The sequence below is a fragment of the Lepidochelys kempii genome, chromosome 9 (genome assembly GCF_965140285.1).
Source record: "Lepidochelys kempii isolate rLepKem1 chromosome 9, rLepKem1.hap1, whole genome shotgun sequence".
NCBI lineage: Eukaryota > Metazoa > Chordata > Testudines > Cheloniidae > Lepidochelys > Lepidochelys kempii.
The window spans coordinates 102,364,794-102,383,374 of record NC_136388.1 but is presented as its reverse complement, the minus strand read 5'-3'; the positions used below and the strand labels follow the sequence as shown (position 1 = coordinate 102,383,374).

The window sequence follows — 18,581 nt, the reverse complement described above, 5'->3', positions numbered from 1 at the left end:
CATTTTTGTTGCCCTCCTCTGGACGTTTTCCAATTTTCCACATCCTTCTTGTAGTGTGGGGCCCAAAACTGGACACAGTACTCCAGATGAGGCCTCAACACAATGTCGAATAGAGGAGAACGATCACGTCCCTCGATCTGCTGGCAATGCCCCTACTTATACATCCCAAAATGCCATTGGCCTTCTTGGCAACAAGGGCACACTGTTGATGCATATCCAGCTTCTCGTCCACTGTAACCCCTAGGTCCTTTTCTGCAGAACTGCTGCCGAGCCATTCGGTCCCTAATCTGTAGCGGTGCACTGGATTCTTCCTTGCTAAGTGCAGGACTCTGCACTTGTCCTTGTTGAACCTCATCAGATTTCTTTTGGCCCAATCCTCCAATTTGTCTATGTCCCTCTGTATCCTATCCCTACCCTCCAGCGTATCTACCTCTCCTCCCTCCCAGTTTAGTGTCATCTGCAAACTTGCTGAGGGTGCAATCCACACCATCCTCCAGATCATTTATGAAGGTATTGAACAAAACCGGCCCCAGGACCGACCCTTGGGGCACTCCACTTGATACCGGCTGCCAACTAGACATGGAGCCATTGATCACTACCTGTTGAGCCCGACAATCTAGCCAGCTTTCTGTCCACCTTATAGTCCATTAATCCAGCCCATACTTCTTTAACTTGCTGGCAAGAATACTACTAATGCCTACTAATAAATCTCTAGGCATGGACGGGCTGACTGTGGAGTTCTACTGCATGTTCGGGGACATCCTCAGCCCGGATCTTGTCACTGTCTGGGCTGAGTCCTTGGGGAGCAGGGGCCTCCCTTTGTCATGTAGGCGGACGCTGTGCTTGCCTTGCTTCCGAAGAAGGGGGACCTCCGTGACCTTCATAGAATCATAGAATATCAGGGTTGGAAGGGACCTCATGAGGTCATCTAGTCCAACCCCCTGCTCAAAGCAGGACCAATCCCCAATTAAATCATCCCAGCCAGGGCTTTGTCAAGCCTGTCCTTAAAAATTTCTAAGGAAGGAGATTCTACCACCTCCCTAGGTAACGCATTCCAGTGTTTCACCACTCTCTTAGTGAAAAAGTTTTTCCTAATATCCAACCTAAACCTCCCCCACTGCAACTTGAGACCATTACTCCTTGTTCTGTCATCTGCTACCACTGAGAACAGTCTAAAGCCATCCTCTTTAGAACCCCCTTTCAGGTAGTTGAAAACAACTATCAAATCCCCCCTCGTTCTCCTCTTCCATAGACTAAACATCCGCAGTTCCCTCAGCCTCTCTTCATAACTCATGTGTTCCAGTCCCCTAATCATTTTTGTTGCCCTCCTCTGGACGTTTTCCAATTTTCCACATCCTTCTTGTAGTGTGGGGCCCAAAACTGGACACAGTACTCCAGATGAGGCCTCAACACAATGTCGAATAGAGGAGAATGATCACATCCCTCGATCTGCTGGCAATGCCCCTACTTATACATCCCAAAATGCCATTGGCCTTCTTGGCAACAAGGGCACACTGTTGATGCATATCCAGCTTCTCGTCCACTGTAACCCCTAGGTCCTTTTCTGCAGAACTGCTGCCGAGCCATTCGGTCCCTAATCTGTAGCGGTGCACTGGATTCTTCCTTGCTAAGTGCAGGACTCTGCACTTGTCCTTGTTGAACCTCATCAGATTTCTTTTGGCCCAATCCTCCAATTTGTCTATGTCCCTCTGTATCCTATCCCTACCCTCCAGCGTATCTACCTCTCCTCCCTCCCAGTTTAGTGTCATCTGCAAACTTGCTGAGGGTGCAATCCACACCATCCTCCAGATCATTTATGAAGATATTGAACAAAACCGGCCCCAGGACCAACCCCTGGGGCACTCCACTTGACACCGGCTGCCAACTAGACATGGAGCCATTGATCACTACCCGTTGAGCCCGACAATCTAGCCAGCTTTCTACCCACCTTATAGTGCATTCATCCAGCCCATACTTCTTTAACTTGCTGACAAGAATACTGTGGGAGACAGTGTCAAAAGCTTTGCTAAAGTCAAGGAACAATACATCCACTGCTTTTCCTTCATCCACAGAACCTGTAAACTCATCATAAAAGGCGATTAGATTAGTCAGGCATGACCTTCCCTTGGTGAATCCATGCTGACTGTTCCTGATCACTTTCCTCTCATGTAAGTGCTTCAGGATTGATTCTTTGAGGACCTGCTCTATGATTTTTCCGGGGACTGAGGTGAGGCTGACTGGCCTGTAGTTCCCAGGATCCTCCTTCTTCCCTTTTTTAAAGATTGGCACTACATTAGCATTTTTCCAGTCGTCCAGGACTTCCCCCGTTCGCCACGAGTTTTCAGAGATAATGGCCAGTGGCTCTGCAATCACAGCCACCAATTCCTTTAGCACTCTCGGATACAACTCGTCCGGCCCCATGGACTTGTGCATGTCCAGCTTTTCTAAATAGTCCCTAACCACCTCTTTCTCCACAGAGGGCTGGCCATCTACTCTCCATGCTGTGATGCCCAGCGCAGCAGTCTGGGAGCTGACCTTGTTCGTGAAGACAGAGGCAAAAAAAGCATTGAGTACATTAGCTTTTTCCACATCCTCTGTCACTAGGTTGCCTCCATCATTCATTAAGGGGCCCACACTTTCCTTGGCTTTCTTCTTGTTGCCAACATACCTGAAGAAACCATTCTTGTTACTCTTGACATCTCTCGCTAGCTGCAGCTCCAGGTGCGATTTGGCCCTCCTGATTTCATTCCTACATGCCCAAGCAATATTTTTATACTCTTCCCTTGTTATATGTCCAACCTTCCACTTCTTGTAAGCTTTTTTTTTATGTTTAAGATCCGCTAGGATTTCACCGTTAAGCCAAGCTGGTCGCCTGCCATATTTACTATTCTTTCAACACATCGGGCCTCCCCCTCCTTGTACCTTGAGCTGGCTGCATGCTATGCAGCCGGTTCGTTTCCGAACCGCGTCAAGAGACCATCTATGTGTGCCCATGCTGCACATGCCTCATTACCCCACCCTTGGGTTCTGCCCAGATACCAAGGGGCAGGACCTTTTACCAGCAGTGGAGGGTGGGGAACCCCAGTGGGCCAGTTTAAATTCCAGTTTAGTCCCGCGGCTTGCCGGGAATATCAGCTGGTGGCTCCTTCATGGAGCCGTGAGCACGGGCATGTACTTGGTGCGGTTCACCTCTGTCCCGAAAACCTGTCCCTTCCGTGGCGTGAGGGAGACCCTTGCACATGCCGTCCCTCAGTGTGCCAGCCCCCAGTCCCTCATCCAGCTCCTCCAGAGCCTTTTATTCAGGGTCTGCCTGCGTTTTTCCCTGCGCCTGTTTATCTACGCACACCCGAGCCTAGGCCCCACGAAGTCGCAGGACCACCTCGTCAACCTCCTCCTAGCCATGGCCAAGGTGGCCATTCGCAACACCAGGGAGAGGAGGTTGGCTGGGGGGGGCTTTGCGACCGTGGGGCCTGTTTTCGTTCGTTTATCCGTTCACGTATCCTCTGGGCAGCGTCTGGCGGCCCTCTCGACGCCTTCACAGAGCAGCGGGCGCTGTCCAGGGGTCTCTGCTGGGCATCCCCTTCTGGGTCCCTCACCTTGGCCCTTTGACCCTCACGCCCGTTCCCGTTATTGCCTTGGGGGTGTCCCGCCCAGGGATTCCAGTTTACCAGCTAGACTTTCCGATCATTAGTTTAATCACCAGCCCTTTCTGACCGTACTCACCCTGCCTCTGCTTGTAAAGAAAATGCTGACCCCTGCCCAGGGCCACTAACACCCCCCGCCGAGCTCCGCCTGGGAACACCCCCCCACACCCCCACCCCCACCGCCGGGTTCCGCCTGGGAACACCCCCCCCACCCCCATCCCCACCCCCCCTCCCGCCGAGCTCCGCCTGGAAACACCACCCCCATCCCCACCCCCCCCCCGCCGCCGAGCTCCGCCTGGGAACACCCCCCCCACCCCCACCCCCCGCCGAGCTCCGCCTGGGAACACCCCACCCCCCCCGCCGCCGCCGAGCTCCGCCTGCGAACACCCCCCCCCCACCACCCCCATCCCCACCCCCCCCCGCCGCCGAGCTCCGCCTGGAAACACCCCCCCCACCCCCCCCGCCGCCGAGCTCCGCCTGGGAACAGCCCCCCCCCCAGCACCGCCTGGGAACACACCTCCGCCCCGCCAGGGGGAACTAGAGGCCCGGGCCACCCGTGACGGCGGCCACTCCCATTGGCCAAGGGCCTTCCCCTCGCGCAGCGATCCCCCTTCCCATTGGTGAGCAATGGGCACGTGCCCAGAGGCGCTGCGCGGCGACTGGCTGAGGGAAGGGAGGGCGCTGATTGGTGGCGAGGCGCCCAATAGCCGTGAGAAGCGGCGTATGAACGCGGGGCGGGCGGAGGCCCCCAGCTCCCCGGGGCGCCGCTCGCAGCTGGGCGCGTCGCGCGTGTCCGCGGCATGACGGAGCCGCCCCCCCCGCCCGGGGCCGCGCACGCGTGGGGGAGCCCCGCGGAGGGGCCCCCGGGGGGCGGGGGCGGGCGCGGGGCGGCGGCCGGGGCGGGGGGGCCGCGGCGCCTGAGCCCGCTGTGGGAGGCGGCGGCGGCGGCGGAGCTCGCCGGGCTCGCGGGGGCGGCGGGCGGCGGGCAGCGGGCGGCGGCTTCCCCCGAGACCCCGCTCTTCCGCAGCTTCTTCGCGGCCGAGTGCCTGGCCATCGCGCGGCAGCTGGCGCGGCCGGGCCCCGAGCTCTCCGGCATCGCGGCCGAGCCCCTGCCCCTGGAGGCGCCCTGGTCCCCGCTGGGGGAGCGGCGGGCGGGCCGCGAGCCCGGGGCGGCCGGCGGCCGGAGCCCGGGGGCGGCCGGGCCCGGGAAGGGCGCGGGGGATGCGGGGCGGAGGGGGCTGCCCGGTCTGCGGGCTCTGAGCGCCGAGCTCCGGGGGCCGGCTCGGGCCGGCGCTCCCCTCGGGCAGGCGACCTTCGAGATCTCCGCGGCGCGCCCGCCTGGGTCGGCCGTGAGCTTGGCTGCGGAAAGGGAGCTACTGGCCGAGCTGTCCAGCCTCAAGGACTCGGCGGTCGATGATCTGGAGCGGAGCCGGGCTGCTTATAGAACCCACGAGCTGGACCTCGCCTCCAACGAAAGCGCGGTCTCTGTCGGCTCCGGCTCCTTTGCGACCTCCACGCCGCTGATGGGACCGGCAAAGTTTCACTTTGTGACAGGTAGTCCCCTAGGAGATGACTTGGAAGAGAGGGACCCAAACCCCTCTAGGCGTTCGATGCCCAGAGCGCTAGCCTGCCCAGGTCAGGCTGGCTGGAAATCTGCAGCACCCAAGGTGACCCGGAGCCCCATGCCCAAGTGCGGGAACCTACCTGAAGAGTCCTGTGGCAAGGTCACTCTCAAACCACCTCAGAGGAGTACTGCATTGCCTGTGTCTTCTAGAAGCTGTACCAGTGCTGAAGGCCAAGCTGCTGTCAAATCACTGCCCCTGGCCTTTACCACCCCAAGAACAAGCAGGAGTCGGGCCCTCGCTTCCTTTGAATCTCGGAGAGCTTCTCGAGAGCTGCTGAGAGCAGGCCTGCCTCCAAGGAGCAGAGGCATCTCCTTGGAGGGGAAAGCAACAAGACTGTCTCTAGGTAACTCCCGACCCAGCATGCAGAAAGCAGCTGCCACTGGAAAAACAAGCCAGGGGTCCAACGTGGAGACCCAGCCTGCTGCCCAAGTAAGTGTGTGTGGGGGGGTGTGCTCCAGCTTCCTGCTGCCTAGTAATGCCAAGTGCCTCTTCCAACTGCCCCTTACTTCAGTATCCCATAGGAGCAGCGTGAGGGAGGGCCCAGGAGCCATTTCAGATTTTTGGGGGGTCAACTTCAAACATGATTCCAAGGGTTACTTAGGCACCTGGGAACTCTAGGGTGTTTTTTTTTGTGCAGGTAATTTAGAAATTAGCTGATAGGAGCACTGTATCTAATTCCTATGTTTGTTTATATACTAGACCCACTCAGCTCCAATACTAACTTGTTCTCACATCTTCTGTCAAGTCACTTAAGGGACACTGGTTAGGTTTAAAATTTTAATGTATGTTCTTTGTTACTAACTCTTAAATACAACCATTGCAGAAAAATCTAGATGACTTTCTATCACTTTTTTGCAGTTCATCAAGCTTGGAATAGATCATTTAACTTTGGAAACATCCTACTGGAGCAAAGCCCCCTGAATTTCTACTGCACCTGCCTAGGGCTGTTGGGGTGTTACCTCACTACAAATAATAGACTAGAAACTGACCTTAAACAGGAGGGAAAGTGACACTTTCAAGTCACTTTCACAGTGTTGCTAATCCCAAATGGTCAAAAGTCATGAATCAGGCTCAAAATCACGAGATTGGCTTTAAAATCACGAGATTGGCTTTAAAATCACGAGATTGGCTTTAAAATCATGAGATTATGTAAAAATAACAGATTTGGGGTTCTTTTTATTTGCTTTCTGCTTTTTGAGCCTTTAGGGTGCACTTGGAGTCACAATTATCATGAGACTCATGACAAAATCATGAGCCTTGGTAACACAGCTTTTATTTCTGTTTAAAGGCTCGTTACTTTCCAGAAGGCTCTGAAACACAGCACCACAGTGACTGAGTTGCAGTTCTCACAGGAGACTATTTAAATCCAAACACTAAGAAAATTCTATATTTTAAAGTTGAGGAAAAAAATTGAGACTTCTGAGGTCTATCAGGGCCACTGCAGGCAGGAAAGGGAAATAAACAGGCACAGGAGCTCTGGGCAGCTCTTCCTCTTGAAAGAACATTGGAGGGTCAAATCTTCTAGTCCGTAATCCAGTAAAACTTCTGTTTCCATCAGTGCCTCCATTCATAGATATAAACGTCACAGTGACCATGTGATAATATGTGCGATCAATAACTATACACTTCACACTTAAATATCTGAGCCATCTTATCCAGATTTCAGAGTAGCAGCCGTGTTAGTCTGTATTCGCAAAAAGAAAAGGAGTACTTATGGCACCTTAGAGACTAATAAATTTATTTGAGCATAAGCTTTCGTGAGCTACAGCTCACTTCATCGGATGCATCTGATGAAGAGAGCTGTAGCTCACGAAAGCTTATGCTCAAATAAATTTGTTAATCTTATCCAGAGTTACACAGCTTAGATGCTCAGGGACTGGATTTTCTGGCATATTTTGAACAGTGCTGAGCACACAGATGGTGTCCAGTGAATAATACAAATCATGACAATAATGGTCAACTTTATGAACTCTGTGGATGCAGTTTCTGTTCTTTGTTGTGGAATTGGCCTGGATACAGCTGAAACCCTAAGAATTTGACGATACTTTCTCATTCCTTCCTTTTCTGAAACTCAGAACAAAAAATGACAAAACAAAATGGTTTTCAGTTAAAATGTAAAATTGCACAGCAGCCATTGCTCTACAAGCCAGCATGGGACAGAACCTGCCCCCCCCCTCCCTTGGGAGTTAAATGAGCTCCTCTCATCTGACTCTTTCTCCAGCCTTCCTAACATCTGTGCTGATTTTCATGCTGTCAACCATGACCTCCATCCCAACCTCCTGAGACCATTTGCTGGAGTCTCAGAGAACTGGCCACCTTGGTTTTGCTCCCATCTATCAGAGTCCTCTTCTCTCCTCTTCCCCTCCCACCCCCAAAAGCATACAGAAGAGAAAGTAGCTGGTCTACTGGATAGGGAGCTAGCTCTGAAAAACTTGGGTTCTACTTACCCCATGGACTTCCTGTCTGACCCCAGGCCAGTGCTTTAAGGACAGAATTTCTAAGACTTTTAGGCACCCAAAGATGCTGCTAGGCATCTAGTGGGGTTACAAAGAACCAGAACTTCTAAGTGCATTTGAAAAATCTTGCTAGGTGCCTAAATACCTTTGAAAATCTGGCCTTTAGTTTGTGTGTGCCTTAGTGCCCCACCTGTACAATGGGGATAACAGCACTGCTCGACTTCACTGAGGGGCTGGGAGGAGAAATAGGTTAGACCTTGTGAGGCGCAGTCTTAAGGGCTTGTCTACACTTACATTTTATAGCACTCTAACTTGCTGGCTATGGGTGTGAAAAATCACCCCCCTGAGTGCAGCAAGTCTGAGCGCTTTAAAGCGCTAGTGTAGAGCGCTGGGAGCTTGGAGCCAATCACCTCGAGGTGGATCACCAGGAGAGGGTTCCCGTGGCAGAGCTTTGAAGTTTCCAGTGTAGACATTCCCTTAGATACTATGCTGATGAGGCCACATAAGTACCGCAGGAAGAGTGGGCACTCCTCTATACACTGCTAGCCCTGCCCTGGGTCTGACCCCTTCTTTTCACCTGCACCCCCAAACCTCCCCCTTTTCTGAATGTCACCTGGGCTCAGTGCTTTGCTGTATTTTTTCTGAATTCTCCCCCCACCCCTTGTTCTCTCTAAAACAACCTCTCCCCCTCCGTGGAGGGATTCCTCTTTTACATCTAAACATCCATACCCTTCATTTAATCACCAGCCCTTTCTGATCTTAATCACCCTGTCTCTGTTTGTAAACACAATAGTGACTCGCTGCCCCAGGGGCACCTCTCCTCTGCAGAACTCACATTTCACACCAAGGCTGTGTTTACACTGTCACTTTCAGCCCTAAAACTCATTCAGGGACAAAAGTTTTAGCGCTGAAAAGCGTCAGTATAGACCACGCTTTGTCCCAGTGATAAAGCGACCGCCCCTCGTTCGGGGTAGCTGTCGTTTATTGCCAGGAGAGCTCAGCTCGTGTCCTGTCCGTCTCTCCTCTTCTTCTTCTCCTCCCCCCCCCCCATAAAGCGTGATTACGCTGCCCCCGTCACAGCGCAGCTGCAGCAGCATGGCTGTGCTGTAACATGGTCAGTGTAAACTACAGCACAGGATTCGGGTATGTCAAGAGCTCAGTCTGGGAGCTTGCAGATCCCCTGTATGAAACCCAGAGCGGGGGCTCCTGCCCCCCCAATTGACACCCTTGGGAGGAACATGCCCATGTTTCTGGGAGAATAACTGAACTGAGGATGAAGTGAGCTGTAGCTCATGAAAGCTCATGCTCAAATAAATTGGTTAGTCTCTAAGGTGCCACAAGTACTCCTTTTCTTTTTGAACTGAGGAAAGAGAGTTAAGTCAGGAGCTGGGGAGAAGACACTGAGTCAGGGAGGCTGTGCCTCTCTTGCTCCACCCACAGGTGGATCCACTGGGGGTAGGGAGAATGCGGGTTGCCCAACCAGTCCATGGAGGAGCTGGATGTCTACCATTGTGCTTCAGAGCATGTCTGCCTGGGGTGGGGAAGGAGCTACTCCATAATTCCTCACGAGGGGGGCTCACACTTTCTGAAGCACGTGGTACGGGATACTGTCAGATGGGATGCTAGATCTTGGTCTGTCTACACAGCAAAAGTTGTGCATGGCCAGCCTACCTGAGCTGGATTGAATCTAGGTAGCATGGGCAATGACAGGGTGACCTGGTTACCCAAGGGATGGGTGGCTGACCTTCTACTGTTGTGGGGGACACTTGAAGGCAAAGCAGCCCTGCCCTGGTGGCTCGGGGAGGATGAATGTGAAGTTAGAGGTGGGGGACTTTGGCTTATGTTGACCCTTAGAACACCCTGGTTTGGATCTGTGAACTGGAGTACCTTGTGGTGGAGCTAGGAGTTGGTGAGACAGTTGGTTTGAGGAAAGCCGGTACACGTGGGTGGATACTAAGACTGGGGCTATGGACCTCTCAAAAGCTGGCCTAGGCTTAAACCCAAGATATGTGGGGGGTGACTCCACTGTGGAAGCTCCCCATGCAGGGGGAGCCTTGGCAGTCGCACAAGGAGTAGCAGGGGGAGCAGAGGGCTTGGGACTGGCCATCCGCAGGTTCCTGGTGCTTCTCTGGAGACCTGGTTTATTGCTGTTATGATGCTATGAAATGCCATTTCAGAAGGGCTGCTCCTTTTCCAGCGGCGGGTGGGAGTGAGCCATGGACTCCAGGCCAGAGGGTGTTCAGGAGGCAGAAGAGTCCACCAGAGCAACCCCTGGGCTGGCTGCCTTTCCGGAGGTGGGATTGGACAGGCTCGGGGTCTGAGCCTGCATATGAATGGTAGCAGGGGAGGGGGAAGGAGAGGCCTGCCCTGCCTTCCTGCTTGCCACCAGGGTCTAATCCAAGGCTCATCTGTCTGGCTCTAGCTCCCTGCCAGCGGCACTGTGAAGCGGAGTGCTACAAAGCTACCTTGCAGTGACAAGTGCCCCTCATCCCTCCGGCCTCCTGCCAAACTCCCAGGACTCAGTAGTGGCAGCAGACCCTTGCTCATGGGATCCCGGGTTTCTCTGGTTCCAGGGATCCTCTGCATGAGCAAAGAGGCTGGAGCTCCTGGAACCAAACTCCCAACTCACCAAGGTGAGCAGACTCAATGAAAGGAGGCCAGTAGTGTTGGGGAGAGGCTGGGAAGGAGGCTCTGACCTGATGGCGAGGCCAGCTGCTGTCTGTGGCAGTGCCCTGGCTGGACTTTTCAGCTTCCCTGGCTGCCCTCTGGGGCTGTGAAATCCTTGTTCTCCTTTTCTTCTCATCTCCAGGTACCAGGATAAGACTAATGAAGCCCAGACCCAGCAGCGTGGAGCACACCAATGGGACCCTGCAGCCAGCATGCTCTCTTCCCACTGGGTATCCAGGAGCCAGATCCAGCCCCCAGGACAAAGAGACTGAAAGTAACTGCCTGTAATCCTGCTGGGTGCAGAGCAGGGAGCAGCGTTGTGGGGGAGATGGGGGAGCGCCCTCAATGCTCATCGGGAGAGCCGCATGGGCTGGGAACGGAAGGTGCCTGCTCACTTGTCTTGGGATTCCTGTGCTGGATCCTAGCTCCAGCTCTGTGGTGGTCTGTGAGCTGCCGTGGTCTTCCCGGCCTTGCTTTCTCTGCGCCTTGAGCTCACTGTGTAGTGAGAGTGCTGCGTTCTGGGCGGGGAGGCCGTGGGGTTCCTGAGGTGGGGTCGGAGGCTAGGGGGCAGAGGGTGAGGAGCATGGCTAAGCACTGAGGCTGCATACGCGCATGCTCCAGTCCCTGGCGTCGCTACTCTGGGGCCAGCCCCTCCGCAGCTGGGCTAGATCTCCTCCAGGCTAACACTCCTCACCTCCTCAGCAGGTGTCGCCAAACTTGGCTGCAACAAGCTGCCTGTTCGAAGGGCTGCCACTGCTGCGATTCCTGCCAGGGCTCCACACTCCCGGCTGAGACCAACAGGGAGGTCAACAGCCTCCCCCAAAAGGCTCCCTTCCCCCAAGCGAGCTCGCCTAGGTAAAGGTAGGTCTGGGCAGGGAAGGGACTCTCAGTCCTGGTGCCTCCCTGCTGCAGGCAGGGCTGGTAGACAGAGGGGGTCAGGGCAGCACCGAGAGCCGCAGGGGTAGGTCAGATTATCCATCTCCTCCCCTGTCTCCAGAGAATCGGGCTGATTCCCGGGGCGGGGGGTGGATGCTGGCTCCGCAAAGGGCTGCCCAGAGTGAAGCAGAAGTGCTCCTTTGAGCCTCCTTCCCCAGGGCCCTGCTGGGCTCTCCCAGCCTGGAGCTCCAGTCGAAGGCTTCATCATGGAGTGTCCTGGTTAGGACAGATCCCACTGTCTTGACGCTACCTGGGCAGAGGCTGACACCCTTCACCTTCGCTTTCTAGACACTAACTCAGCAGCAGCTGCACAAGCCCTGGAGCCCAGTGGAGGAGAAGGGCTCTCTGTAGACACTGAGGACAAACCTGTGGGGCAAAACTTACCCAGTGCAGGTGAGTGAGCAGTTCAGTGGTTTTGGGATGCTGTGAGACGTGGTTAGCAGTCCGGGGGCTGGGTTCTTGGCAAAGGGAGCAGGAACTCCTGTCTGAGTGGTTCCTTCACCAGGTCTGCTTCTGGCGCTAAGGCACACCTTATCCTTCCACTGGAATTAGGGAGCCTTTCAGGGATGGGGGGCCTGAAATGATTAGACAGTACACAAACCTGGCATCTATCATCCACCCCACCCCTTCAGCGCTGCTGCTCTGGGCCAGCCACTGGCTGCTTAAGGCTCCTACCTGGCATCTATCATCCACCCCACCCCTTCAGCGCTGCTGCTCTGGGCCAGCCACTGGCTGCTTAAGGCTCCTACCCATGTTTGTGGCTCCTGAGATTCTCTGATTTGCTGGCCAGGGCTAAAGGGGAGCTGGCAAATGACAGTGTGTTTGGGGCCCATCTCCACATCCTCCGTGGGCTCCTGGCAGGAGAGTCCATGCTGAGCTCTGCTCCTGAAGGGGAGGAAAGACAGCAAATCTCTGCCAGTAAACAATGAGAAACTTAGTTCCCTGAAAAAAGAAAAGGAGGACTTGTGGCACCTTAGAGACTAACAAATTTATTTGAGGATAAGCTTTTGTGAGCTACAGCTCACTTCAGCTTTTTTCCACTGAATGCATCCGATGAAGTGAGCTGTAGCTCACGAAAGCTTATGCTCAAATAAATTGGTTAGTCTCTAAGGTGCCACAAGTCCTCCTTTTCTTTTTGCGGATACAGACTAACACGGCTGCTACTCTGAAACCTGTTAGTTCCCTGACTAAGCCAGCGGACTCTTCCACGCCTTTGGGGCCGGAGCCTGTATCGCCCTTTGTGCAGCTGAGATTGGCAGGGTTGGAACTGCCAGATCTTGTCTCCAGATTGCTCTGGGGCAGGAGGCAGGGCCTTCCCCAAAGGCTGCAGCTCTGGAGTGATCCCACCCTCCTATGCAATGCCCCATCCTCCAGGGGCCATGCTCTGGGTGGCAGGCCCTTTCCAACAGCCCTTCAGGATAATTCTCTGCTCTGCCAAAGAACTGCACTGATGCTTGGGGCATTGCTCTGCTGTTCCCATCCCTTGGTAGAATTGGACTAGCCTTGGTGAAGGCATTTGGGGCATCTGAACAGTAACCAGTATAAAGATTTTCAGAGTAACAGCCGTGTTAGTCTGTATTCGCAAAAAGAAAAGGAGGACTTGTGGCACCTTGGAGACTAACACATTTATTTGAGCATGAGCTTTCGTCCTCGGATGCCCATGGGCAATTTGAGGGGAAGTTTTAAGTGGTGCAGGTGCAACTTCTTTCCAGCGGAGGGCAGCAGCATCCCAAGAAAATGCCCCGTGCTGGAACAAAGACTTGTCCTGTGCGGTGAGTGGCAGTTGTTCACACTGCAGCACGGGTGGGCAGGGCGAGCCTGGGACCCGCCCCGATCCAGGTGCTTGGAGCAAGGCTTGTGCGGGTGGGGAGGGAGGACAGGAGAGCAGATGGGCGTGGTTAGTTCTGCACCATGTCTGAGTCTCTCTTTGCAGGTGGAATGGCCCAGCCTCAGGCAGGTGGGAATTCCCTAGCTCCTCTCAGTAGTTTCCTCCCTGACTCTGCCCTGGAGAGTGGAGGTGCAGCGCCCTCTATGCAGGTAACAACCAGCCGTCTTCTGGCGTTACTCAGCACAGCTCTCAGAAGGCGTCTGGGGTGTGGCGCAGCAGGGCCAGAGGAATGGTGGGATGAAGGAGGTGCTCTGTGGGACTGGGATGGGCCCTGGGATACCTGAGCCTTTAAAACACGGGCCCTTTAGGGCAGGGGCTCTTGTGACTTTCGGCCAGGCTGGGGCTGAATGCAGAGCAGCTCCCAAAGCTGCACCCAGGTACCAGTGAGGTGAGACTTGGAGAGGAAGGAAGAGCTTCAGAGCATTCTCCTCTCCTTGAACTCCCACCCTTAGTCGTCAGCAGCCTTGGAACCCCCAGATTCCTACCGCTGCTAGACGCCCAGATCCCACAATGGCAAAAACCACCCACATCTATGTGACTAGGCAGGACTCCATGTTCCGGCCAATGGACACAAACTGGCCACGGCGATGTGTGTGTCCTGGAGGCTCGACTGCTGCCACTCTGAAAATTGAGGGCTGAAGCCACTCACTAGCTGGTCCAAGGTGCACCAGGGGCCAGGCAGTTCTGATCTCCATGAACACATCGTCCCAGTGCTGCTCTCAGCAGTGGCTCCCTACTCCATAGAGCCCTGGAGCTGCACTCGTCCTGCTAACGAAAGCCCTGCCTGGGAGTCTCCCCAGTGGGAGATGCTGGTGGCCACAGGGGACAGAAATGTCATAGGAACTGGGCACAGGCCATGGAGCTCTGCTGCAAGGGGGAGGAGCCCTGACTCCATGCAGGACCATTGCTTTGACTTGGCTCTGCCCAGACATGTTGCCCTGTTCACATGCCCCAGACAGACTACAAGCCAAGCAGATGGGAACAATGTTCTTCTAAACGCTTGGGAGGTGCCCGACGCTGTGGTGATGGGGCCATGTCCGCTCTCTGCCCTCTCCCCTCTCCCCTATGCAATGCCATGTCCACCTCTGGTGCTCAAAGCTCCCACTTCCCAAGGAATTACTTCCATTGGGCATGTGCCAGCTACAGACTGTCATGGTGCCATGGGCTGTTCTGGTCCCTTCCTGGGTGGGGCTGGACACCAGGGTCCCCCTATGAAACTCTGCTCCAGACCCCTGCAGCATCAAAGTGCACTAGGCAAGGGGCAGCAGAACGGCTTGTATCTCGCTGGCTTCCCTGGTTGGTGGTGAACAGCCTTTCTCTGTCAGCTTCCAGGTCAGCTGCTCTCCCAGGAGCTGCAGAGAGTAAGGAGTGAGCTGCAAAGAGTGAAGAATGAGCTTGGTACGTGGGGCGGAAACCCCTCCCCCTCCTAGACTGGGCCATGCTAACGTGTACATGGGAGCTGGAGTGCTGCTGCTGAAGCATGGCCCCTGTGTGGGGTGGGGGTGCCCCCCTCCAGTTCCTGGGAGCCCCGGGAACCATGCTGCAGTTGGGCACTGAGCCATTGTCTCTATCCCGTGCAGTGGAAACAACCACAAGAATCCTGCCCTCGGGCTCCCTTCCCCTCTGCCCACAAGCATCCCCATTGGGCGCTCTGCCAGGGGCTGGCTGGGCACATGCTGAACTCTCCCCTGTTCCTCAGCTGCAAGAGATGCCCAATGTGAAGCCTATCGAAGGACGATCTCCTCCCTGGAGGCTCAGCTGAGGGCAGGTAGGTGATCCCCTCCTCTGACAGTGGCCATGCCCCTGGAAATCCCTCTTGCCAACCTTCCCAAAGCCCCCTCCTTGCATGAGGAAAGGTGGCACTATGATCCCAGCACATGGGGAGAGTTAGTCCCGCAGCTTCACCCCTCGCCTAGCAGCTAGAGCACTGTGTGTGGGGTCACCCCACAAGCCCACTGTGGACCAGAGCCAGTGAGTGCACCCCCTGCCCTCGGGGCAGACAGACCATGCACTCCCTTACAGTGCCCAGGATGAGGTGCTGTCCTTAGCCCAATGCCTCCTGCCCCTGCAGAGAGTTGGCTCAGGAGCTGGGAGCATCTTGTCTTGTACCAGCCTCCCTGGGCTGGGGTCCTGTGCCTTTCCCTCACGGGTAGGCCAGGCTGTGCTGGAGTCTCCATACCCTTCCTGCTGTGCCCTTCCTGTAGGCAACGGGAGCGCCACTGTGCAGACTAGGCCAGGAGTTAAGGTTTCGTGCTACCGGGCAGCTGGCTTGCTTGTCTGGCACGGTGCCAGCAGTTCTCCATGCCCCCCGGCCCTGCTTGTGGCTACCTCAGACCCAGGCATGTGCTAAAGTGACTGGAGTGAGTAGCAGTGACTCACTCTGTCTCTCTTGTCTCATGATGCCCTTGTTTGTTCCCCCCTCCCCCAGGCTCCCTCTCAGAGGGCTGGGGAGAGAAACAGGCCTGTGCCTTGGAAGGCGAGTGACAGTGAAGCATGGAGGGTCTGTGTCTGCCTGTTACAAGAACCCGTCTAGCAGGCTCCTCGCAGGGGTGCGCTGCTCTGGAGAGCCTGAAGGAAAACCCTGCAGCCCAGTGCTGGGAGCGAGCGGTGACTGTTCTCACGGACACCTGTGGGGGGGATGGGGACTCTTAATTGTGGCTTTTGTTTTTTAAAAGTAAATAAAGTTCTCTTCCTTCCCCTTGGTGCTGCAGAGCCCTCCTGCTGCTCCCTGTGGCATGTTAACCCCCCTGGCCGGGGGGGCTGCAGCCTTGCAGGGCCTTGTGCTCCTGGCAGGACTGGCTGGAAAGAGCCCCCCAGGTTTGGTTGTAGCCAGTACCTAACACAGGAAGTACTGCTCTGGACATGGCCCCATTGTAAACTGGGTCCTGTTGTCTTGTCCTGAGGCAGCCTGGGGTGTCTGTGGTACATGGGGTCCCATAGAGCACCTGCCCTGGGCACAGCTCCCTTGTCACAGCTTCCCTGCGAGGTCCTTACAGGTGTGGTGTGAGGTACTCTGCTGTGGGGCTGGTACCCACGGACCTTTGGGCTGCGGGTCCCTCTGTGGCCCTCACTCACGTCACAGCGTCTGTCAGCTGAGCAGGGAGTGAGGACAGACTGCCTCTAGCAGTGCTAGCTGCTTGGGCTTCAAGGAATTCTCCTCTGCACTCTTGAGGGTGCCTGTCTCTCCCAGCCCTGGGTCTGACCCATTCAGCTGGCACCCTGGGGGTGGGCAGGGGAGAGAGGCCATAGACCCCTCACTTCCTCCCTGTTAGAGGAAATGTCCCAGGGTGGTGGCCGGCATGGGGTCATCACAGCATCTTCTAAGCCTCCTGCAGCTGAACTGGGGGTGGGTGAAGCTTCTGCCCCTAGCTGGTTCCAGCCTTGAGCAAGGAGAAGTCAAAGTCCCGTCTGCTAGCACTGTGCCTGTGGAGGGAGAGGCAGCATGGGGGGGCAAGGGGAGATGTCTTCTCTGCCTGGGCTTCTTCTGGCGTCCCACTCGGAGACACGAGATAAAGGAGTGGGAGGCCTATGTGTTCCTCTCTGAACTCCCTCCTCCAGTGGGGCATGCCTAGGCCTCTTGGTAGAGGGATTACTAATCCCTTCCAAGGGGCAGGCAAACAGCCAGCATGTCTCATGCAGCATTAGCCTCCAGCCTAGGAAGGTCTCTGCAAGCTGTATAGCTGGGATCGCTGCCCTGGAGCAGAGGAGGTGCCTGGCCTGCAGCCCCAGTCACTGTTACCTTCCTTCAGAGCTTTGCTTAGATTTCTGTCCGTGCGGCTGCTGCCACTCGTGCCCAGTCCTGGTTGCTGGCAGAGGCTGGGCCTAGAAGGGAGCCAGCTAGTTCTGGTTAAAGCCAGAGAGGGCAGTGTGATGCTGCCTGGCAAAGAAAGCCTTCTGTGAAACTGGCCAGGAAGGTGAGAGCACTTCTGTCACTCATCCAGTGTCTCTGGGGGCTGGCTTGACTCCTCCCTGCACTAGATTTCCAGGAACATGTCCCCCCCAGTCAGCTCTTCGTGCTGTACTTGTGCCCTTTCCTGTGTGACCACAGCAGGGGACTGCTCACGGGGGGTGAGTGGAAAGGCCCTGGGGGGGCTGGGGCTCTGCTGCTCCCCCCCCCCCACCAGGTGGGCTCTGAGATCGTGGCACAGCAGCACTTTGTGCTAGTCGCCTTCCAGCCAGAACACGCACCCTGAGCCTCGCTCTGGGGCTTGAAGGGCTTCAGACCCGGCTGCCTCTGACCTGCTGTGCTCAGCTGCCCTGGGCGTGAGGCTGGAGGAAGCCAGGGCAGCTTCTCCTGTGTGGAAGGTTGTCCTGGTGAGCCTGGCCAGGGGTGGGCAGATCAGTCAGATGTGTGGCCTCAGCTAGGCCTCGTCTACAGGCTGGGGCACGGCCACTGCTCTATCCAGCCGGGCCCGGTTCTTAGCTCCCTAGGCTTGGGCAGTAGAGCACATCCAGCTGGCGCATGGCTGGGTGCTGCAGAAACACCAGAGGCTTGGACTGGCCGCCTCAGGCCTGCTGGGTGGCCCTGCTTCCCAGCCGTGTTGTCAAATCCTGCTGGTGCTTTCTCCTAGCTTCTCCTTCGTCCACCCACAGCGTTCCTCGGACGTGACTTCTCTCCAGGGCACTGCAGCTGGTCAGACTCGCCCACTGCTGCACTGAGTCCCTCTTCTCCCCCTGCGCTGGCTCCAAATGCCTCACTCCACAAGCCAGGACCTGTGCCTGCTCAGCGGGGCCATCTTCTGGGGCTGCCTCAGAACCTCCTGCCAGGCAGCCCTGAGCCTGTTCCCTGCCGAGCCTGTTCCCTGCCTGCCCTGTTCTCTGCTCTAGAGCTGGGAGAATGTCTGAGGAATGGGAAATTTGCACAAAGGGGCATTATGCAGGGCCCTGAGCTTATTCGGCAAATAGATTAGGACAAAATAAAGTGACTTTGGAACGACTGAAACAACCCGCCCCCATCTCAGGATTTGATTTTTCACTTCAGTGTCTATGGAACCCACACAGTCATCTTCAGTATGAAACAAGGCCAGGTATTTTTGTTCAGTAGGGGGCTGAACCGGTCACTTACTGACCAGCTCTTTGTTCCCTCCAGCTGCTGCATCAGTGCCCAGAACTCGCCCTCCTGGCGTGCAAGAGGGAACTGAAAGCAGCGGAGGTGCCTTTGCCCCTCCTGTGGCACCCTGCTCCAGCTGCCCGTAAGAGAAGCAGGCCCAGGGCCCAGACTCTTGTGAGTAAAGCCCCCAGGCGCAGGTCAGCTGGCTGAGAGCAGCCTGGACTGCGCCGAGTTGCTGCTGATGGCCGTCAGCTCCCATGCTCTGCTCTCTGCTGTGGAAACAAAAAAAGGAAGGGCCAGTTGCTGCCCCAAAGA

At 55.8% G+C, this 18,581-nt stretch overlaps 1 protein-coding gene across 1 annotated transcript; it reads left to right on the top strand.

Moving 5' to 3' along the window:
* The first annotated feature begins 4,271 nt into the window (after nt 1-4,271).
* Nucleotides 4,272-15,904, top strand: LOC140916834 (uncharacterized). Its single transcript, XM_073358720.2, has 10 exons — nt 4,272-4,442; nt 4,580-5,698; nt 10,148-10,358; nt 10,535-10,666; nt 11,098-11,253; nt 11,617-11,721; nt 13,262-13,365; nt 14,542-14,614; nt 14,916-14,984; nt 15,645-15,904. Exons 1-10 carry the CDS (start codon nt 4,272-4,274, stop codon nt 15,698-15,700), a joined length of 2,196 nt encoding a protein of 731 aa, XP_073214821.2. The 3' UTR covers nt 15,701-15,904.
* The last annotated feature ends 2,677 nt before the right edge of the window (nt 15,905-18,581 follow it).

Bases quoted from the DNA above. Each gene is read 5' to 3' on its own strand.
- LOC140916834 (XM_073358720.2), top strand. From the start codon at position 4,272: ATGGGCACGTGCCCAGAGGCGCTGCGCGGCGACTGGCTGAGGGAAGGG. The intron at 10,359-10,534 runs GTGAGCAGACTC...TCTCATCTCCAG, and splicing joins CAAACTCCCAACTCACCAAG to GTACCAGGATAAGACTAATG. The intron at 11,722-13,261 runs GTGAGTGAGCAG...CTCTCTTTGCAG, and splicing joins GCAAAACTTACCCAGTGCAG to GTGGAATGGCCCAGCCTCAG.